Here is a 25922-nt window from a genome sequence, read left to right as displayed (position 1 = left end):
TGTTGGGAGACGTAACGTCTCCTCACACCATCATCAGGAAGATATTTAGTGAAAAAGCAGGAACTTCACACAGTTTAGACAATTTAGGAAGGAAACCTCGACATGCTCATGTGATAGAAGTCAAAATCTCTGGATGATCTGCTTTATGTCTGATTTATATTCTTAGTTGAAAACTCATCAACAGGCAGCCCACAGACACCACCGCACAGTTTTTAATTTTTTTTCCCCCCAAGCCCGTTATTTTTTTATTTTAATTTTAATTCACTATGTTTTAATATATCTCTATTTTTATTTTTTGTATTGTATTTATATTTTTATTTATGCATTATTTTTTATTTATATTTTTTATTTTTATATATTTATTTTTACTTATTTTATTTTTATTTACTTTTGTTTATTTGTGTTTTAATTTCTATTTATTATGTTATGCATTATTATTTTTTTATTTTATTTTGTTTTATTTATTTTTATTTTTATTTTTATTTTTATTTTTATTTTTATTTTTATTTTATTTATTTTATTTATTTATTTTTATTTACTTTTATGTATTTGTGTTTTAATTTCTATTTATTATTTTTATATTTGTATTTTTATTTATTTTTATCTTTATTTCATTTATTTATTTTTATTTTTATTTTCACTTATGTTTTAATTTTTATTTATTTATATTTTTATTTTTATTATTTTTTTTTTATTTATTTTTTTTTTCACTTATGTTTTAATTTTTATTTTAATTTTAATTTTTTTATTTTAATTACCCATACTACCTCTGCAATGTAAATATATAATCCCTGTATTTCCTGTTTACATTTGCACTTTATTCCCTTTACTCCTCTGGTCATGTTTACATCCTCCATGGACGGTTTGAATAGTTAAAACATTTATGACATAGTTATTTGTTTTTTCTGTATGTACTTTGCATTGTTCCTTAAAGTGTCTCATACTATTACAATTTAAAAACACAAACAAAAATCTTTAGTGGGAGCTGAAATCAACTTGTTTTCATTCTGTTATCTTCATAATATTAAAATACATCAACAGGCCCTCAGTCTGGTTTAGGACCCAGCAGCACCACATGCTCACCATCTCCTCCAGCTGGATCTGGATCTGTCTGTGCACCTCAGCCATCTGAAACAGGACCTCCCCTGCACAGAGAAGACAAAGAGAGGCACCATAAACAAGGAGAGGGAGGGGAGAGGGGGGAGAAGAGAGAAAAGAGAGAGAGTGATATTAAATCTTTCCAAAGTCTGTAAGAGCAACGTTCATCGTGCAAAAATAAACATAATATAAAGAAATAAAGACCATGCAGCCACACGGAACAGATGAGAGACAGGACGATGGACAGGGTGAGACGGACGAAGCAGACGGAACCGACTAAATCAAAAGGATGCTACAGAAATATGCAGCACAGACGAAATGAATGAAGAACAAACCAAAGAGTTCATCAAGAATCCTACGGAACGTTTCATCCTAAAACCAAACTAAGAGTCTGTCCACTTTACTGAGAGCTGACAGCACTACTGAGAATAAACACACAGGTAGAGCATGAGAAAAGAACATCTTTAGGGTTTCATCATGTGTCATACTACAACAGAACATCAACGAAGCAGAACCCAGGAGGAAAAGAAGTAAAAATAAAACAGCAGAGAGAAGTAAAGATGATTCATGCAGCCAGGGAGGAGCGTGTTGTTTTAAGATACCTACATGCTGCCTCTTCTGAATATGCAATGTAAAAAAAAAAGGAACAAAAAGATCTAGTTTGAGCAGAGAACTGAGGGATAGAGACCTGGAGAGACAGAGACAGATCAAACTACCCCGAGAGACATGAGACACGACAGGTTTTCACACAGAAAGACACTCAGACAGGAAGTTAGTCAGAGCCTCGTCTACACACCGTCTACTGGTGGGAGCATCCAGCAGAGAGACAACAGAGACTGGACTCTTCATCTTCATCCTCACATTCATCAAATTAAAATCATCTTCTAAGTCTTTTGCATAAACATAATTATTCACAACCACTCATTGAATCGTCAGATATTCATTTCTGTGACATGAATCCAGTTTCTGTTGATCTCTGCAACGGAGCTAAGAAATTTACAAGACAAACAGTTCATCTAATATTGCAAATATCATATAAATAAACTTTAAATGGTATGTATTTATACAGTACTATCAAGAATAACGTATTTACAAGATACAGACCAAGAACGAAGCAGATAAAATAAAATCACGGTCAACAAGGAATAAAATCGCGGTGGTGGTTAGAGCTAGAGGAAGGCAGAAATCTCAAATCTGGAACAGTTGTCGGTTTAACTTCATTGTCCTTTAGATCATTAACTAATTAATTTCATGACATGTTCATAGACTTCTACACTAACAAAGATCTGCACAAACTTTAATCTTTATTTTCTTAATATGTTCTGTTCTCGGGGGGCACAGTGGTACGGTGTTCACTGGTGATTCTAAATTGGCCGTAGGTGTGAGTGTGAGTGGTTGTCTGTCTCTCTGTGTTAGCCCTGTGATAGACTGGAGACCTGTCCAGGGTGGACCCCCCCCTCTCACCCAATAACACCTGGGATAGGCTCCACCCCCCCACTCCCTCCCCCGCAGCATCAAACTCTCTGAATGACTCCCCCCTGACGTACGTTAACAACACTCCTGCCTCTGCCTCCCACATCAGGTAACGCAGAGCACGCTGCTGCAGCCGCCGTCTGTGTGGGTGGGTGTTTGTTTGTGGACCTGTGGACAGTGGACAGTGGACAGGCCGAGGGGACACAGAGAGTGGGCTGCCTGAACAGGATTAATGGGCTTAATGGAAGTGCTGTGGTCATGCGGATGGAGAAGAAGGGATTTAGGAAAGGTCGGTGCAGAGGGGGACAGACAGTAAGGAGGATATCTTTCCGTTCTTCTTCTGCTCTTACGCTCTCGTGCAGCAGCAGCACCTGCTTCTCCTTCCTCCTCTTACTTGAGCACATTTACTGCAGATTTGAACCTGTGTATGAGATCACCTTAGCTTCCTTTGTCTAAAAACACAAATGTCACACATGCACACGAGTGAAGTCTGTGCAGGAACTCCCTTTATGCCACACATCCAGAGAACACGCTGCAGTTTTTAAGTCTAAAGCCATCTCACCCCGTCATCCCACAGACCACCGCTTCCATCCCTCCATCCTTCCATCCCTGCATCCCTCCATCCCTCCATCCCTCCACCCATCTGCTTATGGACGGGGCCCGTGACGCCGTGAAAGCGTCTGACTGCTGTGGGACGGGGCATCGGGGGCGGCGAGGCAGATAAATGCGCCGATGGGTATTTTCAAACTCTCCTTTGATTCTTGGAGGGCACCCAACACACACTCTCCCCCGTCCCGTCCGTTTTCTAAACAGCCACCGGCCATCAGCTCAAGCACCTCCATCACACGCCATTACACAAACGCTGATTCCAGCCAGGAGGCGAAGAGAGCGCCGCCGCATTTTACAACAAAAAGTCATTTGACCTCTGCTTTTGAGTGTCAAAGAGTGTGAAAGCCTTCTACGTGTTTCCTGGACTGATCTTTCTTGGTTTTGTCTCTCAGATTATTTTGTCCTGCGTCTTTAACCCAAACAAACACACAGTAATGGATCAAAGTCTGTTCATTCCCTCCATGCATCAGTTAGTCTGCAGAGAACCAAGACAGAAAGAAAGAGAGACATCACTTCTCATCCTCCCTCCGTCTTCAGCCCACTCCCTCACTCCCAATATAAAGACATATGGCCGTAGGACTTCACACTGCGGAGCCCTGGTCATTATTTATGGCTTTTATGAGAGACGTGTTCATCTGCAGACTAATTAAGGTTTGTTCTGCATCGATCCCTGAGGGGGAAACACTCGTCTCTCTTGTCTTCCTCCTCTGGAAGGTCAGAGTTCAGCTCTGGAGCAAAACACCGAGAGCTTTCACGTCGCTTCAGTTCACTTTCACTTGAGTAGATGGTGAATCAGAGGTCGTCCAGCCAACAGCTACAGCTACAGCAAAAAAAAAAAGAACATGCTGTTTTAATTATTTATGCTTCTAACTGTAGCTCTGGTTGTTTAGAACCTGGGTCTCATTTTTATATTTTCAGCTCAGTTCTGACGACGTGTGAAGATCCTGAAAGTAAGTGACAGTGCTACGGTGAATGAACTCACGCTGAAGACTCATTTAAAGTTCTACGGGGCGTAGACGGTGTAACCTACGTACATAGCCTACGGACGTAGTCAGTCTGGTTTGCTCTGTAACAACTCCACCCAGACACTAGTTGGTGTTGGGTCTTTTTTGCCAGTCGGGATAATCTTTGTTTCTACTTCCTGCTTCAAAACTTTCACAGAAATTTCGCCGAAGACGAGTCGTACAAATGTTTGTATCTCTGAACCTCCTCTGTTAACCTTTCCTTGATGTGTTCCATCTTTACTGATCCAAAAACAATCAATTCACAAATTGTGGAGACGGAGAAGCAGCCCGAAACACCAAGAGGACCAATCACAGCTCTTGCAGTCTGCGTTGATGCGTAGTTACATATCTGTGGAGGTGCACGTCAGGCTACGGCGTTGCATATGGTCCAGGCTGAAGCCTAAACCGCCTACAAGTTACAATCAAATGCATGAATGTTTGTTTTTCTCAAGAGTAAAAGGTCAAAGTTGAACCAGGACTCTGGGCTGTTAACTACTGTTTGATGTAAGTATGAAGTTTTTCCTTAAAATATAAGTTTGGTGAATCAGATTCTTTGACTTGATCCCACAGTGAAGGTCTGAGGTAACAGATACACAACAAAGACCGTGGTCTGTACGACTAGTTCTGAACAAACGCTGTTGCCCGGCAGGTTTTCTTCTCCTGGAAGATCCCCAAATTCCTGGATGTTCTTGTTTCACTGCACCCATCTAATCCAAAAATCTGCCCTTGTGCATTGTGAAATATCGGACTTCCAGCGACCAGAAATAAGCTGCTTACGGTTAATCAGAGCAGATCACAACATCTGAGGCTTAAAGGGGAGTAAAGCACATTGTTGTCGCCACTCAGCGCACGAAGGTCCGGATCGATTGAGCGAGGCACAACGGCTGCTTTTGTTCTGCAAACTGATGCTGAAGCCTCCCCTCACCCCCCCGCTGGCCACTAAATATTTACTCACCTGGTCTAAAAGTGACGTTTCAGGCCTGTGTCTGAAAACGAAAACACTGTAATTGAAAGATTCATCTAGTAAACCAGCAAAACACCTAATCCAGTTAAAGTTAAAGCACATTATTGTTTGTTTAATACCCACAAGATCCATTATTAAGTCTGAGGTTCAGAGGTTTACAGCACACGTGGGCAGAAAATAAGCACTTAACAACAGCTTCCAAAAAAACAGCTCACAGAATTACATTTGAGAAATAATGACTCGGGTAGAAACGCTGACAAAACAAACTGGGGCGAAGTTCATTCTAGATAAAAACAACAACATAAAGAACAGCTAAAAGAATAACTACACAACTACCAGACCACGCCCGCTCAGTGTACACATGTGTATATGAGCAGTATGCAGGGAGGAAACAAGGCCAGCACTCAGCGTGGCTAACCCAAGGGCAGAGCCAACATCTGGCTTTATTACCCCGGCTACTTTCTATGCAACTCCTGGGCTCAGCAGAGAGCGAGTAAGAGGGGGCGAGCCGGAGTTAATGGCCGTATGAAGGAAGGTGTTTTATGCGCCGTGCATCTCTGCAGGGACTGTATTATACAAGCCTGAAAGCAAACAAGCAGCTCTAATCCCCAGAAAGCTGCAGTGGAGGGAGAACAAGGTGCTGCAGGGAGATTTGTCCTCCTCAAAGCCCCGTGATTGACACCGTTATTGTTACCGGGTCTTTAAACGTGCTAAAGACTGCACACGCTAACACCCTCCAGGACATGTGCTCAGATTTTGACAAAAGTTGCTACAACGCCTCATTAGTATTTACACTGTGAGCATCTAGCCGGCTTTAAAGTGGTGATAAGTTTTTGTTGTAGCTGCACTTTGGGCTTATCAGCATCTCGTCTGCTGCTTAGCATGAGGAAAATGTAATCCTGCAGAGCGCCGGAGTCTCGGATGTTTAGGCTAAGCATGTTTCCTCCGTGCTCCTTCTTATAAATTACAATAACATAAATCCATGCAGCCTGGGGACACAAAGTGTTTTCTATCTTTACTTCTGCTGTTGAACCTTTTCAGGCTGCAGGAGATCAATAGGAATCACTGGCTACACATCGAAGACTGATTAGCCCGAGACAGAGGGATGGACGGCATGGACGGAGGTCAAACCTGATGGCTCTTTATGTTGTGACAAACACACTCGGACCCGACCAGGTCAATACCGTCCCTGGCATTAAACTGGCCTCTAATTGGGTACCATGCAGGGAAAATGGCAAGTAAAGATTTTTTAAAAACGGTTTTCTTTAAGTGATTCATCACCTGGTTTGTCTGGGTCAATGTTAGTCTCTGTAGGGTTGAGGCATACTGAAGCACAGTAGATATCAGTGGTGGGCCCTCAGGTCCATCAAAGCCTTCTCTGCTGGACTAAACTTTATCAACATCACTGACTTACATTATTCCAATAGTTTATTCTTTTCATGTTCTGTCTTGTCTGTCTCTCAGCTGTGGTGCTTCTGTCAGTGTATCTTAGCATTAGAGCTTTTATCCAATCATATTTCATCATCATGTTGCTGGGTCTTCACAATTAAAACTGAAACACATTGTAATGATGCTGTTCCTTTAACCAATCACATTTCTAGTTGGTATTCTTAGTCCTTCTCTGTGGCCTACGGTAGCGTCAGTGTTTTACCGTCCTCTGATTGGACGGTCAGAGAGCCGCTCCGTTTAAGCTAAGCTAGCAGTTCATGTTCATCTGTTGCTAGCTGCACAACGTTAACGTTCTGATAGCTATTTGTTGAAGCCACCATGGAGGAAGGAGGAGAGGCTATCCATTTGGTTGCAGATCTTCTTAGAAAGACATTTTCACGGCGACTTTGAAGGAAAAGCTGGACATTGTGAGGAAAGGCCGCCCAACCCTGGAGCTAGCTAGCCTGACCCAGCCGGGGAAACTTTCAGGTCAGCAACTATGAGCGCTACCCTTGGTTGACAGGCTCTGAGGAGAACTCTAAATAGTTTCTAAAGTTCTGGTGAGTAAAATGAATTATATTTATATCTGTTATGTATATTTCTGTCATTTTATTGGGTCGACATTGATGCTTCTGCTGGATTTGACGTATGTGGCGCTGGTGGCTGCAGAGAATTGTTGTAAGTGAGTTTCTTTCTTTAGTAATGACGTTCTTCTCTCTATATGAGATACCTGTCTACGATGCTACGTCTATCTGGATGATGTTGATGGTTTCTATAGCAGTGGCGTCATAAAGACGTGTTTTGAAGACAGACTGGGTCTAAGACTTACGAACAAATCACTGCTTCCACAAAAAGAATCGTTGCTTTTTAAAAAGGGATCACAGACAAAAAAATCTATGTGAAGATTCCTCGACAGCTTCACACCACAGCTTGGCGACAAGACGTTAACAATGAGTGCCACTATGTTCAGTTTAGAGATGAACAAACACTGAGCACCAGGAGATCCAACAGTAACGTACTAAATGGGCAGCATGAAAACCGTCTGTCCAGATCAGGGCGTGTTTACTTCACGTTATTATCGGCGTCATTAAGTCACCGTTTGGCTGAAGCCTCCACATCAAGGACGAGTAATTAAAGCGGCATCACCTCCCTACGACCTTCATTAGGTAAATTAAACACTACACAAGCCCTCACTGATCTGTTTGTGCATTTTGACTGGCACTCGAAAGACTGTTGACAAGACAGCTTGTCTGAAAGAGTTGATGAGTGTAACACTGTGGACAGGTGGTGTGGGCTGTAGTGATGAATGGAGGGTGGGGTGATCAAAGCGCTGGGGCTCGAGGGCCCTGAGGTTTGATTTGACCAGAGACTGAAGGCTGCTAATGAGCCGGGAACACATCGCTCTCTGTCTCGCCTCCCTCCCTCTTTCCTCTCTTCATTAGGCGCCTCTCCTCTCCTCTCCTCACTTCTTCCTGCACCACCAGGGGTGACTCGAGGACAAGGACTTTCTAAAAAGGGCAGAAACAGCGAGAGGAAGCTAAATCTGAAGCGTAGCGCTGTTCTGAGGAGCAGACACCCCGCCACACATCGGTCGCTTGGGTTTTAGTAATTAAATAGTAAGTTGACCCAAGACAGAAATTAAAATACATGACAGAAGTACCCGAGTGGTTCTCTGCTATGCCTCAGCCTCACAATCACCTGAGCCCCTGCTTCCATTGTCCCCCAAACTCCAGGAATATCCCTTTGTTCCCACTCTGTCAAAACGCAGCAATCAATCTACTTAAAGTTGGACATGAGCATAATGTGCGTGGGAGATCTTTTACATTTTTAAATAGCGTGATGACAAAGCCGGGGGAAAGGGAAAGAAAGAAAAAAAAACAACCATTGAAATAATGCTCTCGCTGCAGTTTCCCTCCACGCTGAACAAATGCCGGCTGAATTCAGATCGGGGGTTAGACGCTCCGGGGAAATTCAGCCTGTGCTGCCTCAGACAAACGAAGGTTACGACGAGGGCATCGAGTTTTTACTGAAACTGAGCAGATTACAGGAGAGCTGGAAGGACGACGGCAGCGAATACTGTGGACGGATATCCCAGAGAGAGATGCTCGGTGACTCAACATCATAACAGGAAGTTGGTTTTCACGTCTCTTTCATTATTGCTTTCATTTTCTCTTTTCTTTACCCCTGCTTCCAGGAGCAGGAGCTCATATTTCTGCTGCTGCCGTCCAGCTGTGCACAAAGAGGGACGATTCATTTAAAACAAACGAGGAGTCAAATCCACTGATGAATGTTGGACCACGGGGAAGGAAACCACGTCTTCCTGACCCCCTCAGGATCAGCTTCTCCCCAGCTGATGTCTAACGGAGTCTGGAATATCACTGATTGTGTCTGAGCCTCGTTGTGTCTGGTGAAACGGAGGAACATGCCCTGAAGGAAAACCAACTGCAATGAATTAATTAACCAAAGGGTAATTGTTCCCTGGACCTCAAATAAATAACCTTAAATTGTTTTAATGAGATGGGAAATAGATGAACAGGGACAAACAGATATGTGGAAACTTAACATCAGTGGTGGGTCATCAGGGCCAGAAAACTCTTCTCTGCTGGACTAAACAAACACAAGACTTCCATTTTAATATCTTCCCATTATTCTTATTAAATTATTCCAGTAGTTTATTCTTTTCATGTTGTGTCTTGTCTGTCTCTCAGCTGTGGTGCTTCTGTCAGTGTAGCTTAGCATTAGAGCTTTTATCCAATCATATTTCATCATCATGTTGCTGGGCCTTCACAATTAAACCTGAAACACATTATAATGACGCTGTTCCTTTCACCAATCACATTTCTAGTTGGTATTCTTAGTCCTTCTCTGTGGCCTACGGTAGCGTCAGCGTTTTACCGTCCTCTGATTGGACGGTCAGAGAGCCGCTCCGTTTAAGCTAAGCTAGCGGTTCATGTTCATCTGTTGCTAGCTTCACAACGTTAACGTTCTGATAGCTATTTGTTGAAGCCACCATGGAGGAAGGAGGAGAGGCTATCCATCTGGTTGCAGATCTTCTTAGAAAGACATTTTCACGGCGGACTTTGAAGGAAAAGCTGGATATTGTGAGGAAAGGCCGCCCAACCCTGGAGCTAGCTAGCCTGACCCAGCCGGGGAAACTTTCAGGTCAGCAACTATGAGCGCTAATCTTGGTTGACAGGCTCTGAGGAGAACTCTGAATAGTTTCTAAAGTTCTGGTGAGTTAAATGAATTATATTTACATCTGTTATGTATATTTCTGTCATTTTATTGGGTCGACATTGATGCTTCTGCTGGATTTGACATGTGTGGCGCTGGTGGCTGAGTTTCTTTCTTTAGTAATGACATTCATCTCTCTATATGAGATACCTGTCTACGATGCTACGTCCTGGTGGAAAATGCACGGCCCGTCACAGCTTAACATCCTCCTACAGCAGAATCATTAATGTTTTCTTTTATTTGTTGTTTTTTATTAATATTTTTAATGATTATAGATTAAAAGCAAACGTTCTTTCTCTGATTGCAGTTTGGATTTGTAGTCATTTGAATTTAGCTGAGACAAACTAAATATTCTTGATATTTCATATATAAAATATTGATAAATCTGTGATATTAAGACACATCAATCAGTCTTGATCCGTTATCCTATAACTCAGCGTTGCTGCTGCACCATCGAAGCCAGTGAATGAAAAGCGACAGCCTGACTCCTGAACACAAAGGAAACACGGGGATGTATGAGCTGAATGAAATGCAGGTCTGGATCTGGAATAAACCGGTTTATAATGAAGTATAATCATAGATTTCATTAACAGGTGCTTTCTTTTCTTCGTGCCTGTGCTACCTACAGGTTTGAAGCAGAGACCTGAGCAAACACCACCTCTATCCAAAACTCCATCTGAAAGCTGAAGCCCTTATTTGGTCAGAGAGGGGAACCGGAACTGCAGGAGCTTCCTATTTTTTTCCCTCTCTTCTCTCTGCTATGCCCATATCGAGTATACGGAAGAGAGACCTTGTCGGTTTCTGCCGTACTGACATCACCGACAAACCATTTTTGGGCTGCGGGTCGAGCATCGTACTCCGTCTCTCCTCCTCCTCCTTCAGAGCTGCTCCAGTCGGCGTTTCTTTCTTTTCGTCTATTTTTAGAAATGTGTGCAGGGTTGGCGTGTTCTCCCAGGGCTGCCTGAGCTCCCACATCAATGCGGGGGCGTCGGCAGACACAGAGAGAGGACGAGTGGGACGACACTCCGCTCTGCAGTCACGGAGCATCTCGTCTCTCTGCTGCACGGGGAGTCTTCATCGGTGTAAATTAACAAAGCAGTGAATGAAACACATGCAGCCATCATTTCCTCTTCCTGTGCCGGCCACTCAGGACGCCGCGTGGTGTCGGCCGTGCAAAGTGACACACAACACAGCTCTCCATAAACGAGCGTCCACTCCAGCAGATGTGAGTCAGTTTATTTTGGGCTGCAGAAGTGGATAATAATCATGTAAGGGTTTTCTTTTTTTATCTATTTACTCAGTTTGAGCTCTGCCTGCTCCGGCATGCGGGGGCTGTGTGCTCGTACAGTGTGTGGTGTGTTGTATGTGTTTGTGTGTAAACAGCTCAACGCTACCATTAAACTGTTGCCCTGTCGTTGCTGCTGTTCCTAAAGTCACACGGAGCAACGTCAGAGTGTTCAATTTAAAATTAGAGGCTTTTAGAGAGAAACATCTGGGAACATCTGGGTCTAGAACGTCGTCTGAAGTTCAGCTAACAGATATCTGGAGCTAAGACATAAAGGGCTGCTGTGAGGGACCAGGTCTGACGAAGGGAACGTGTTACGAAGCATGCATTTTAATTTTTGAAATGTGCATTCATGGGTCAAATCTGAAAGTGTGACGCTTCCGTCTTCACACCAGCAAAGATCAACACCTGAGCCAACCTAGCGTAGCCTTTCTTCAGCCTGGATACACGTAGAATAACTGATAATACCTTTTAAACAAGAGTCAGTATCTGAACACTTTACTCTTTGCAGTATTTCCACCAAGCTTTCTGTCAGTCTTTCTCTCAGGTGAGCCAATCAGAGGCAGAAGCCTTTAGAATGATCAATAAAACCTAAACAATGTCAAATCTTAGAGTCAAACCAACTTGAAAATTGATCTGGAGTCTCTCTGTTGGGAACTGATTCTGCTCCTGCAAAGATCTTCAGGGCCAACGATGAAATCGTTACAGCAGCTTGGTCAGCCACGCCGTGGAGTTGAATTTGTTCACAACAAAGTGTCTCTGATTAGTTGGAGGACTGTCCACATGATGATGCTGCAGAGCTGTTTCTTTCCCTGAACTACACCTCATAATGAATCCAGATGGACTCATATTCTGGAAAGAGCTGGGTCTGATTACACCAGGCCAGGTTAACATACCTGTCTCTTCCTATGTTCACTATGTCCACTCATGCTGCAGAGAAAACCAGGCTCCACCACAGATACAAACTCAGTATTGATCTGCTTTACTTTAATTTACAACCAAAATTCACGCTGCGCAAAAAGTAAAGAAGTTTCCTCCTCCAGATGAGCAGTGATAATCAGTAGTTAATGTCCCAACATGATATTTATTCTCCACTGAGCCCCTCCTCTCCTTATTTCACCCTGCCACATGCAGCTACACCTCCTCTGTTCATGTGCTAATGCCATTAGCTGCTGTTCGCTGTAACGCTCTGATTAATCACATTGTTTCTGGGTCTTTCTGCCAGAATTCACTCAGAGAGTTCAAGCAGTTTAAAGTCCAGCTCTGTTTCTTCAGCTCCGCCGCCGCTCGGACGTTTTCCCCCCGCAGCCAAAACCCAATTAAATGAACAATTACAAGCTGACCGATTTTACAAATCTGCCTCCCGTCCTCATCAACTATGCAGCGCGAGGTAAAGCCCTGGCTGAGTGATTATCCCCGACAAACACACATTTAGCTCTGGTCACAGCTACAGACACGTGTCGGCTGAAGAAACTCAGTTCACACACAACCAAATGCACAGTCCTCGTTATCTGCTAATTAATAAGCTAGCACACATTATACCAGAACAATGGTGCTGAGTGTTTCCCCCCCGACTTTCAGCCTCCACCACCACCACCACCACCACGGCCTCTCATTACAGAGCAGCAGGCTGGGGAGGCTGTTTGCTTCCTGACGCATCAGCGACAGGTCATAATGGCATAATCAGGATATTATCTCCCATCAGCCCACCCTATGGATTTTATAACCGTGCATTATTTTGCCGTTTTTAATCTCACTGTGTCCACCATGTTCTCTGTAGTTATTCCTGATGTTCAGCTCTATTCTAGGAAACGACTGAATGATTAAAGATGCTAGTTTCTATGCCGACTAGAAAAAGCAACCCTCCAACTAACAGGACAAACTGTCATCTACGGTTTTCAGAGAGAGCTTCTATGTACATGATGTACCATGAGTTCTGACAAGTACGAGCCGGCTCCAAGAGATGAGTCTATGTAGAGAACGAGAAGATCCCATTCCCGAAGCTTAAACAGCTCCTGTGAATCCATGCAGGCAGAGGGCGGGGCGTTATTATTACCGACACCTCATGTGGTCAGTCACACTCGAGGACAGACTGTTGTGTTGTAGGTGGTTTGTACTCAGGTGTTAAGTTGACGCAGACCCCTGCACAGACCCCAACGCTGTAGCCTGACGTGCACCTCCCCAGAAATGTAACTACGCGTTGCGGCGCTGCAGAAAACAAGAGCTGTGATTGGTCCGGCTGCTTCTCCATCTCCACAATTTTCTAATTAATAGTTTTGGATCAGTAGAGATGGAACACATGGAGGAAAGGTTCAGAGACACAAACATTTGTACGACTCGTCTTCGGCGAAATTTTGGCAAAAGTTTTGAAGCAGGAAGTAGAAACAAAAATGAACCCGACTGGCAAAAAAGACCCAGCGCTGACTAGTGTTTGGGTGGACTGACGAGTACACAAGTATAAATGGATCGCACCGGTGTAGGCTACGTACGTAGGTCATGGCGTCTAGTCCCGTAGTACCCTAAAAGAGTCTTACAAAAGGAAGGGGAGTGTAGTGGTAAAGGCCAAGTGAGGGGGGAGACGGTTTTAAATGTAAGGGCGTTGTGAAAAAGTGAAGAAATGGACGTCCAAGCTGATGCATCTGGTATTTCTGAATACCAACCTGCACTAAAGACTTTGTGTCATCATGTTAAGTCTTGGGCCTGAATTTATTTGATTTGTTTGTTAACGAAAATGCAGAAGAATTAAAATGAAAAGTTGGTCACCAACACACAAACAACTCATCATTAGGCTAAAGTAGACGGTGGTACTAAACGAAGAGCCGTTTGGGAGCCGTGCTGTAAGAGTCGACTCTTTGAGAAGTGCCAGACTTCCCATCACTAGTTCTGACTTCTTGCAGAATTACTATTTACCCTCACGTTGCCAGGTCACTGATTGAGGCCGCGAGGCTCAACACAAGTGATGGAATATGCTAAAGCGTCCAGAGAGCAATAATCATCATCCCTTCATTCTGCACAGACCACAGCTGATATCTGCTCATTCTGCTCAGCCTAGTTTCACTGGAGGAGGAGGGAGGTTTGGTTAAAGAGCCGTTGAGTCACGGTCACACAACAACACGCGACTCCAACACATGTGCAGACAAAAGACTGAAATAGAAAACATGAAATATGGCTCAACACAGATGCATCATGATGGAACATCTCATCCAGGACTGAGCCCACGAAGGGTTTTTGAAATCTGTCAGTTCTTTATAATCCATGTACTGACCCGAGTTTAACACACAAAGACATGTCACCAATCACAGGCTTCTATATTTAAACCCTGAGAACTGGAAGTGATTGGAACAGGATCGCTTTACAAACTGGGGGAGTTGAAGCTGAATAAAAGGTAATGAGATTTTTACTTTTCCAAATTACAGAGGGCACACGAGCTCAATGAGGCATTCATCAAACAGACAAGGGGAGTAAAATAAAAAATGAAATGATGACCCTCCAGAAGAAATGCAAGAAAAAAAATAGGTTTCCCCATGAATAATGAATGCAGCTTTCATATCCTCCTCCTCCTCTTCCTCCTCCTCTTCCTCCTGGCCTCAGACATCCCTGTTTTACCTTCCTCTCACAATCTCTCCATCCCTGTGTCAGTCCTCTCCTGCTACACTGAGTCACGTGAGAACAAAGGAATGATGAAGGATTTGCAACGACCCCGGACTAATGCAGACTCTCCACTGTCCTCATGTTCATACAGATGTTCCCTCCTGTGCGTCTGCCAGTCATCTCCTCTGCCTGTTAACACTGAAGGTTCGTCTATAGTGAGCAGAACCAGAGCCGATCTAACCGAAACCAGACAACACGCCGTGTCTCTGGAAGAATGTGATTAGCACAGTAAAGATGTAGAGGGCTTAGAGAGTAAATCCACCTCAATGTAGGTGTCTGTGTCCTTAATTTGTGACTTTATTATTTAAAAAAGAACAACTGGAGAGTCTTTATCTTTCCTGAATGTCAGAGCAACAAGGGATTAACCAAACCGGCATGCTGTGGCAATCATGCAGCGTTTATATTTCTAAAATGAGAATGTGTTTGAGTTTATGATCTGGGGTTAATAAATAAGCTCTGATGTGAAGTAAAGAAGGAATGACTGGACAGCATCTGCGTCTGTGTGTATGTCCCGTTTCAGGTTGATCATCAGCTGCTTCTGCTCCACACCAACGGGCCATCCCATCCACCATCTGCTTGTTCAATTGTTCAATCCCCCTCCACCCCACCAGGGGCGCTACAGCCACTACAAGGACTCACCAAGATCCTTAGAGCCTTGACTTTCGCTGGCCATCTCGCCCATCCGCACCAGAGCGTCGAAGTAGCCCTTTGCAGCGTATGTGACACCTGGAAACATGGAAGCATTGGGCATCAGATCAAGGGTGCCGGGTTGAAACGACGTCTTCTTCAGCTCTGCAGCCATCCCCTAGAACCCTCCCCTCCCCCAGAGAGGCAAGGCTTGGGCATGGGAAATAAAGAGCGAAAGGCGGAAATGGAGACCAGGCAGGAGAAGAAAAAGCTCTATGGAGACAACTACAGCGAACAGAGAGGAAGCTGCAGGGACAAACCTCAACAGTTTTAAAGAGCTAGTTTATCCAAATTACAGAAAAAAACTTTTGCTTCCTGATGACGCATCGATCAAATCTGTGTTCCCTCCCTCGGCGCTATTATGTAGATGAATTAGCCGCTGTAGCAGGTGAAAGCTAAACCACTGAGTCACTTCTTCACAGTCCAGATCATTTGCTCTGTGTGAGCTTGTGAACGTACTCCAACAAAACTTGATTCAAGAATTATCCTGACAGAACAAAAACAGATGGAGGCATGTCATTTAAAGCAGACAGAGCAGCGGTGTGGTCTCTCCGAGCGTGAACGCAACTCTACAGCCATGATGGTTCTTCTGTGATTGTTTTAACTTCACGTCTATCAGCTAACCTTTCATTTCTAAACCAGAACTCTACGTATCTGGAGAAAGTTAAAAGCTAAACCTTGACACTGGAAGGTTTGATGAAATTCCATCCAATCTGAAACCTAGCAACCACCCTGGAGCTGTGCTACCTGAAGTATTGCAAACTATTTATGGAGCTGGTGTTAAGTGGAGTAATTTGGATCAACTAAATCTTTAAAATCCTTAATTGCACCTCACATCTTACCAACTCTAATACTCTGTGCTCTGTGCAATCCAAATACTGAACATGAGCCGTCTCTCTGTGCACCGCCACACAAGCCAGGGACGACGGCTGAGACACAACAATGACTCAGATTTTTAAAAAAAGGCCTCGAGCAGCAGCGACGGTAAATCAGAAGAGGTCAGGGGTCAGCGGTGCAGGGACTGACAGCCATAATGACAGAGGACACATGTCCAGTCAGGAGATACATATGGATGAGGGCTGAGCTTATTACAGGGCCGTCATGTTGATGGGTGTTTGTGCTCTGCAGCTGCCATGCTGGAGCTGGATCCCAGAGTGAGGGGGAAAATGACAAAGTCTCCACCGTGAAAACAATAGAAATCTATTCTGGGTTTAAGTTGATGTCTGGTTGTTCTGGTGGAGTCCACGGAGACACTGAGCCATCCCACCATTGTTCTGAGAGGGAAGACGGCGTCTGGTGTCTCAAACTTCTACTCCTCTATCAAAACCACGAATCAGAATAAAAGCCACGAAGACACAGACATGTCGCAGCCCTCGCTGATAAGCTATGACAGACACAAGCCAGGACACCTTTACTGCTGCTTTGAAGCCCGGCTCGAGTTAAGCCCAGGTGGGATGTGGCGGAGAGCGAGCGGATGGAGGTGAAGCTAAGACGGCTGCGGGTGAGCAAGGTTTAATTTAATCGATGTCTGGAGGAATCTCAGCGAAGGAGGAGAGCAGAGCCAGGTGAGGCAGCAGGACTTTGTCTGTCAGCTGGAGAGGGACAGAGAGGGACGGAAGCAGCAAAATAAATAAAAGAGAGGAGAAGACGACGGAGGAGAAGGAGAAAGAGGAGGAGGAGGCCTGCGGATAGATCAGACCGGTGATATAAAGCCGACAGAGAGCAGAGAGTGTCAGAGGACATGAAACAGAAACAAGAAAGAAGTCTTAATCAGCTGGTGGTGTGTAAACCATAGACATCCAGAGTCTCAGTCAAATACAAATATAGTTTGATTCAGCCTCACAAACATGACTGTGACCTGCATGACTGAAGAGAACCTTCACAAACATGATTAACTCCTTGAGGAAATAAAACAATCATCTGACTGGAGACTAACTGAGTTAATGTGGTTTTAACTCGACTCTGTCTCTGATCACATCCGTCCTTCCTCTTCTCCTCTCAGACGTACAGCGTTTAACCAGATGTCTGCACCGAGCTGCAATAAAACACAAAGCACCCTGTCATCAGGCCCGAACGCTTTTAGACTCAAACCAAACAGACCCAGTCAGCTTCCTGACGCCCCACGTCGTCTTAAAGCCAGAGGCTGCCCTGGCATCCTTCCACTCACAGCATACAGATACTCGCTGGGCCTCGCTCTACTCTAAACTCTGCCTGTGTGCCGCTGCCTGGCATTGATGAAGTGTAATCCCCACTCAGGGAGTCGCAGGGCTATTTTTAGCCTTATCTATCAGACCGGAGTGAGTGAGGCCTCTTTTATTGGTCTTGTGTGCTGCTTCCCGAGTCTTCCCTGCCGCTTCGCCTCCGAGCACACAAAGGAGAGCCCGGCTCAAGCCGTGTGCAGCGTACCAAGCAACCATCTGCTGCACCATCACTGAAAATATGATCCGGCTCCTGATAACCTCCTCCTCCTCCTCCTCCTCCTCCTCCTCCTCCTCCTCCTCCCTCCTCACAGCGGCATCTAAGAGCAGAGTGGAGTGGTTTTCTTATTAATAACTGAGCTCAACATGCTTGGAGGCGTTGGTCCTGATCTAGATCCGTGCACCAAACACCGACCCTGTCACTTCACTTTAAAGTTCACAGAACCCTCCTGACTGACTCCTGTCACAGACTCCTCGTGTCCGTTGCTGTCTATGATCTCTATTCTCCTGCTCTGAACGCTTCAGCCCGTCTTGTCCTGGATACCGGCTCGTCCCGTTCTCGTTTCCTCGGCCCCCCGGGGGGGCCCCGTTATTCTGACGACTCCTCCTGTTCTACTTACCACTGGCTTATGCTCCACTTAGCTCCCCCAAGACATTTCCAGTGCTTTGTCCTCAACCTTGACTCACTGCTGCTGCTGCTGCTGCTGCATGTACACCTCAGCCTCACACACACACACAACCATGACCATGCAGACACACCTGTGCAGGCCACACAAAGCAATGACAGAAGACATTCAGTAGAGGTGGACATTTAAGATCAATGGTGCTGGAGGGCAGGGAGGAAGACGTGCAGACATCACCACAGATGTAAACTATTTTCAGATACAATCGTTGTGTCTCTGCAGCAGGACGTGGCTGCTGGGACTTTTACAAACTAGCTTCTGTATTAGTGAACGTCTGTGTCGTCAACACGGCTTTTCCTTCCCTGCTCGAGAGAAAAAATCAAGAGGGCGTAAAAGCAGCGCCAAGCGTCGGGTCAGCTGGCCCTCTGCCTGGACGGCTGGTCGGGACAGGACAGGTAGGACGAACGGAGGACGGAGACAAGAAAGCAAACAAGAAATGGTTGGTGTACTCACTGGTGAGCGCCTTCTCGTAGCTCTTTCCCATGGCTATGAAGTTCCGTAAGCAGGGGTTGAACTGCTCCATGATGGACTGGAGGAGGAAGAGGAGGAAGAGGAGGAAGAGGAGGAAGAGGAGGAGGGGGGAAAAAAACAGCACGTTTGGTTAGAAAAGAAGCAGCAAAGAGATCGATAGCAACACTGATATGAGCGGCGGTGACAGAGCACCACTCATTACTGGGGCATGAACGCACACAGTGGTACACATGAGCAGCTGAGCCGAGGAAGAGGAAGAGGAAGAGGAAGAGGAGAGGATTCAGTTCAGCAGCCGTGTCCTAACGACGCAGACTGGAGGGATGAAACAGAGGGAAGGAAGAAGAAAGAGAGAGAGAGAACGGCTGTGTTGGTGAGTTGGGGTGAGGGTGAGGGAGGGTGAGGGAGGGTGGGGGGTGATACAGCACCTCCCCTGCTGTATCTATTAAAATAAAACCTGGTTTTGGCTGCTGACTGGTTCAGCTCAGCAGCAGACTTGGACCCATCACTGTTTCCCCAGGTCTCTCAAACACTCACTGGACTCTGGCTCACTGTTCCTGCTAATTGCTTTTTTTTTTTTTTTTCTAACTCACCTGAATTATAAATAGAATATTTATTTTAGAGACAGATCTCAAATTCTGACAAAGAAATCTAAACGTATCTGCACAACTAGATGCAACGAGGGAAACAAACAAACCCTGTAACGCCTCATGTGATATGCATCGAGACGGCAGCTGAGTTATACACAAATAAAAGAGATAACTAGTGTAAATTCAGTGTAAACTAGTTCTATAACTAAAACTTTATCTACATCATCTTATCTTGGACACATACTAGGAGCTAGGAGGGAATCCAAACCAGAGAAATCATATAAGATCTACAAGCAGGTCACAAACATAGTCTGTATATAAATATGGACACCACGTCTCCTCTTCCTCTCATTGGTCAAACTGACTCTATGTTCCCGGGGATACGGGCGGCGCCATCTTGTGAGTTTGGATCCAGAGTCTGATCAGTACGGTCTGAGGGCGGAGCCAAGTGGAGCCGTGATATTGATGCCCCGCCCACACTTCCTCCAGACTCACTCATGTTTTAGTTTAATTAATACTACGCTCTGCTCTACCTCCACCTGGTACAAGGACATGATGGATTATACTTTATTTCTTTTAATTTTTACAACTCTTACAGTCCCACGGGATCGCTTTACGGAGCGGTTGGCATGGCAACTGGTAGTCGACCATGATGTCACATCCTGTTTCTATAGCGTCAAATAACTAAAACGAAACTTATCCAAAAAATAACGCCTGAACATTCATCAACATTATATTAACTACCTAAAATGACTGAAACCATCCTTGAAAATTTTGATTTGATGTGTATTTTAGTTTAGTCCAAGTCCCGCCCACTAACATGGAGGAGGTGGAGCTTATGACCTATACTGCAGCCAGACACCAGGGGGAGCTCTACTTGATTTGGCTTCACTTTAGAGGAGCAGCTCCATCTTTATACAGTCTATGGTCACAATATATGAGGAAATTTAAAATGTTATTCAAAGTTTCGCACTAAAATGAAAAAATGAAAAATGAAACTTTGGGTTAATTCACCAAAGCTGCCGTAGTTCTGCTGCATCTGAGACACATCAGATTACAAAACTAAGCAATTAAGACAAATCAACGACAGATCAATCAATGAAGAAGAGGATGCTGACGAGATGCAGTGACGGGAAGTATAAACTACATCTATCCAATGCAGACAAGTCATAGGCACAGATAAACACTTGTATAAAGACATTTAGTTTTCTGACAGATGGCAAAGTCTCAGTGAGCTCACAGGAAGTGTGTCCACAATGGGAACAAACAACAAGCAGAGGCCTGAGCCCTCGTTAAAATGAGTTTAAATGTCTGTCTTTGCAGTGTGTCAGAACTCCCCCTCAGTCCAAGCTGCCCTTTCACTTCACTTCTCCTGGTCCAAAACCAACAATTTAAAACAACAGAACTTTTCACTCTCCTCGCTCGTAGGACTGTCAGAGAACTGGACGGAAGAAGGGAGGCGGTGAAGGGACGATGAGTCAGAGGAGGCTCCACAACAGAAGAAAAGAAAGACGAGAGATTTAACAAGAAATATCTAACAAGCAGCCGCCTCGAGAATCAATCAACCTCGTTTAAAAACAGTTCCTCCCACAACACTGGTGAGCAGCTGACAGATTTAACTGACGGAACAAAGGAAGTCATCTCAGCTCATTAGCTGTCTGTCCCCCCCCCCCCCCCCCCCGTCCTCCTCAGGGGAAAAAGACATGGTCAGCAAGCGTGTTAAAGGTCTTTCATCCCCGTACAGTCATATTTATTTTAAATAAATACTGTCAGGGTCGATCACATATATACTCTGTGAGAAGAGTGACATTTGTTCTTGCTCCCGGGGCTGCAAGAACAAGAAAAAAGTTCATTCTGAGCAGGTCATTCATATTTCACGATAAACTCAAGTGCCGAACTCCTGAGAAGTCCTCATAGGCTCCTCCCACTGTAGCACGTCACACGGGTAAAGCATTGTAGGAGATGTGGGAGATAGACCATGAGAGGCACTTTTCTAATTATTTTCGGATGTCAGACAGTCGTTTTGACGACAGTGTCCGTCGGATCACACACAGTATGACGATCTGCAACTATTAGCATCCGGGAGCTCACAGAGTGGCCGCTAGCATTCCTGCATTAACCACACCCCCTTCAAAAGTGTGACCAATCAATGAATAGTTGACGGACACCACACAAGAAAAAAGTTTTGCACAGTTGATGTGTCGAGAACAAACTGTGAGAACTAAATGATGTCAGTTGGTTCCCGCAGCCCGAGGTGCAAGAACAAAGTTCTCGCTTCTCACTGAGTACGTAACAGCCTTAAGAAGTTCTTGTAGTCGGTGTGGAAGATGTGGACATGTGCAAAGATGTGGTACAGACAACTGTGACCAAGATTTCTGGTTCCTCTCTGGGACGTAACCAACGGTGGGCCAAGAAGGAACCAGCTATGACTTTAACGAAAACATGAGTGAGTCAGAAGGAAGTGTGGGCGGGGCATCGATACTCCATGTGGCTCCACCCTCAGATGGCGCCGCCCGTATCCCTGGGAAAATAGCATCAGTTTGACCAATGAGAGGAAGTGGAGACGTGTTGTCCATGTTTATATACAGACTATGGATGAACTAGGTTGGCGAGTAGAAGGAAGAACACAAAAGGGGACATAGAGGACGGATTAATGAGCATAAGGCAGAGGGAGGGCACATCTTTTCATGGTTGCCCCCCCGGCTGACGCACAACAGTCACCTTGGTGAACAAACTTCACCATGACTTCAGAAAAAGGGAGGGAACTGGGACAGGACGACGCAGGGGTGCAAGGAAAACAGGCCGAGTGCCCGGTGAATGAAGAGAGCTTCAAGGTGTGAGAATAAGCTGTGTTTGGTTTGGAAGTGAAGAAGAGCGGTAGAGAGATGAGGATGAAGATGGACTGAAGAAGCACTCTGAGCTGGGCTGAGCTTGAACCTCTGATTAAAAGCACCCTGCTGTGGATTCTGGGGAAGATTTTTCCATCTTTGCTTCAGGAGAAAGAAAGAGATTTTTCTTTCACGGGACAAACAAACGTATCCTGCCTCTCCTATCTCTGGGTGTATTTTATGTCAGGTGTCAGAGAGTCTGTGGAGGAGCTCCAGCAGCAGTAATCACCGCTCGGCGAGAAGAAAGGGACGATCAAGGAGAATAATAAAAATAGAAGACGGAGAGCGGCTCGGCTCGGTCCATGTCTCAGTAAACGGATGTACACAAGGAAGACCAGGGAACATCTCTGTGACGAGCTGAGAGCATGTGTGAACGCATGTGTTGGAGGTTTGATTTCATGCCCGTGAGTGACTGAGTGATGGAGGGAGTTATGTAATCACTGTCAGACAGGTCCGGCTTCCTGCGCTGCATTCTTCTCTCTTGGTGGCTCTAGTTAAAATACCTGCAGTGTTTCAGATGTCAGCAGCTACTGACACGTGTGGAAAGAGTCTCAGGTCGGAAGGAGTTCAGAAAGAAACAGCAAAGATAGAAACGTGTGAATCACTTTTATATACAGCAATCAGCCACAAGATTATGACCATCTTGTGACAGTTCAATGTTCTGCTGGGAAACTTCTGGACCTGGCATTCATTGGTGTGGATGTTACTTAGACATGTAGCACCCACCTAGACCAGACACTGCCATCCTGCTGGGGATGGCTGCTGCCAGGCACCCCCACCCAATTTCTATGGAGTGGGGGTGCCTGGCAGCAGCCATCCCCTATTAACCACACACAAAAACACTTTAGGAACAACTCAAAAAAACATGAAGAACAGCACAAGGTGTTGACCTGGCCTCCAAATTCACTAGATCCCAAACTGATCAAGTATCTGTGGGATGATCCACAGAGGCCCCTCCCCTCAAAGGCCCCCCACTAACAGCAGGACACCCTCAGAAGGCCCATGTCCATTCCCCAATGAGTCACCACAAGGGAGACCTGCACAATATTAGGAAGGTGGTCATAATGTTATGCCTGATCTGTGTGTTTTTGAAGCCTAACCTGACATTTGAACCTAAAGCCAGCAGGAGATTAACAGTCTGTAGTAAAGACTCATAGCAGGGAGCCGTAGACTGTTGACGATGCAGCGCTGCAGTCTCAAACATCCATGGCTCCAGTAACAGAGGAGGAAACTTCACTGAACACCGATTCAGATCCAGGTTCTTGACCTTTATTCCAAACTATCTAACTCTGCCCTTCACAGCCACAAACCACGTTACAACCATGACTACAGTCCAGAGACTCTCCTGATCGTCCGTCAGTCACCATCAGTGCTGCTGTGAACAAGGGAATATTAAACCAACTCCTCGTCTCGACGTGCTCATGCGGTTTCAGGGGATCATTTAATAGGATCATTAATTTGGTTGGTCGTTGCCTAATCCGCACTCAATCAGCTGAGCTTTCTCCTTCAGCAGCAGCAGGGACTGAGGCTGATTAGCATTCCACTGAATGAAAGCCATATTTGACGGAGCGCAGGAGGAATGAGACGGGGATTACCGAGCCAGCGCCGCTTCAGCGTCACGTGCTTTAATTGACTCACTAATCACCCCCTCGCCAATTAATTAGAAACGCCACAACTGGATAACAACACGAGGACCGTCTGATCACGGTGCCGCTCCAACGTGATCAATCTCTGACAAAGATACCAGAACAATAACAAATGGTGCATCAGCTTCTGTTCTGATCTGGTGAAACATCCAGATACAAACGATGATGATGAAGACTCTGATCTCGGTCCTTCGTCACCTTCAGTGTCACTGATGCAGCGTTTTTAATGTTCTGGCTGCAGGACAGGAACAGACGAAACGCCACGGTGGAGCTGACACTTTAAAATCTACCATGAAGCGTGTCGCTGATCTCAGAGTGAATTAGATGAGTCAGGAGAAAAACAGAAGGAAGCTTTAGGAGGAGGAAGTGAGACTGAAGGCATCTTTAAGAAGGATTTCATTATTCTCATGTTTACTGCTGAGAGGTCAATGACTCGGTTTGATTTGACCGTCAACACAAAACAATCAGTGAAGGCATTTAAAACAGACCATACAAAACATTTCTCTTTCCACAGATCCACTCTTTTATCAAACGATCCCAGTGAATCCTGAGCAGCAGAGCCAGCACACGAGGCGTTCAGGTCATGTGGGACGTTTCAGGCATGTTATCACCCGTCACACACCACCTCACACACACACATGACACACGGGTACGATCACCACCTCTCTGACACGTGTTCAGTCCGTCCAGCATCTGAAATATTTATCTTCTGGTGGAGAGGAAACAAACTTCTTCTTCTCTTCAGATTCTGCTCTTTGTTGGTCGGCGGTGCAGATGTTTGTCCTGGAAGCATCCCACCGTAGCAAAGTGTGTGTTTGTGTTTGTGTGTGTACGCACAACTCTGGAATAAGACTGTGACAGTCTGAAGCTGCAGTGTTTGTGTAGATGTAGCTTCCAGACAGGACTGACTGCCATGTGGCGTCAGCTTCAGCTGAGGAGACGAGAACTTGGTCCTGTGGATGTTCTTTTGTCTGTTAGAGGAGACTGTGAGCACCTTTAATTTATTTTATCTTGGGACGGGTTGACTCAGGTTACTGTGTCAGAGTCAGAAGTGGTGAACAAGTGATCCGTGTTACATTTAAGGCTTTTTGAAAACATCACGCACAAGATGATCTACACTGTAAAACATTATACATAACTTCAACAGTTTTGACAACTTTTGGATATTGAACTCAATTTTCTGAACTTGAAGTAATCCTGATCATTCAGCTAATGTCTTTGGGTTTTGAGTTGACAAAAGTGATGATGGAGGAGGAAGAGGAGGAGGAGGAGGAGGAGGAGAGGAGGAGGAAGGGTGATAGAGTTTATGTTTTAATTAGACAGAACTATTACTATAAAATGTCAATACCTTTGAAACAAGGCTCTAGAAACACAATTAAACCACGTTTATTACAATGGCACCACAAGTGTAATTTTAATTTCCTCCTCTCTAAACGGCCTGAATAAAATAAATGTTAAATTTCTGGCAAACGGTGAAATAAATCTGTCTGAAGTTTATATAAACCTTAAAGCCATTAGTTGTCAACATGAGAAAACTAAACTCAAACATTAGTGCTCTCAGCTGAGTTTAGTTAAATTGATCTCAACTTGGAAATGTGAGTAGAAACAGAGAGACACCGTGAGTTTATCTGACAAGACCAAATTAGTTTTCTTCAATGGATAAAGTGAGATAATAAGTTCTATTACCTCATCGTATGATAGATAAAGATAAAACAATAAATGATGATTAGTTATAGATGAGCTTTAATTCTGTTTTTATGGCAGCAGTTTTACTGACATCAAAAACTTTTAGTGCTATTATAAAACTGAACTGAATCTTGCAAATTACTCATAAACATTTAATCAGTTACGCTCAGCAGCCAAGAGATCTGCACCTAGAACCAAGTTATTTGGTTTAGAAGTTAAGACGTTAAGGTAGGAGCATCATAATGATCCTGATCTGGGCTGAAGCTGAACTAAAAGCATCACGCTGTGGATTCTTTTAGAAGATTTATTTGAATTTGCTTGTGCAGCTAC

General features: G+C 44.7%; 1 protein-coding gene across 5 annotated transcripts in view; it reads right to left on the bottom strand.

Annotated features, from left to right (window-relative positions):
* Positions 1-25922, bottom strand: part of baiap2b (BAR/IMD domain containing adaptor protein 2b) — a 64429-nt gene that overhangs the window by 25856 nt on the left and 12651 nt on the right. For all 5 annotated transcript variants that reach the window (XR_014699621.1, XM_084567392.1, XM_084567394.1 and 2 more), the window contains exons 2-4: positions 18768-18843; positions 15386-15472; positions 1084-1145 (exon numbers count right to left, since the gene is read on the bottom strand). Coding sequence is in view for 4 of the 5 variants with exons in the window: in XM_084567392.1 (XP_084423518.1) it covers positions 1084-1145; positions 15386-15472; positions 18768-18843 (225 nt within the window). In the remaining variant the exon portion in view is untranslated. The remainder of the gene's footprint in view (positions 1-1083; positions 1146-15385; positions 15473-18767; positions 18844-25922) is intronic.

Source organism: Chelon labrosus (genome assembly GCF_963514085.1).
Source record: "Chelon labrosus genome assembly, chromosome: 19".
NCBI lineage: Eukaryota > Metazoa > Chordata > Actinopteri > Mugiliformes > Mugilidae > Chelon > Chelon labrosus.
The sequence above is the reverse complement of the archived record's forward strand: the minus strand, read 5'-3'. Positions and strand labels throughout refer to the sequence as shown.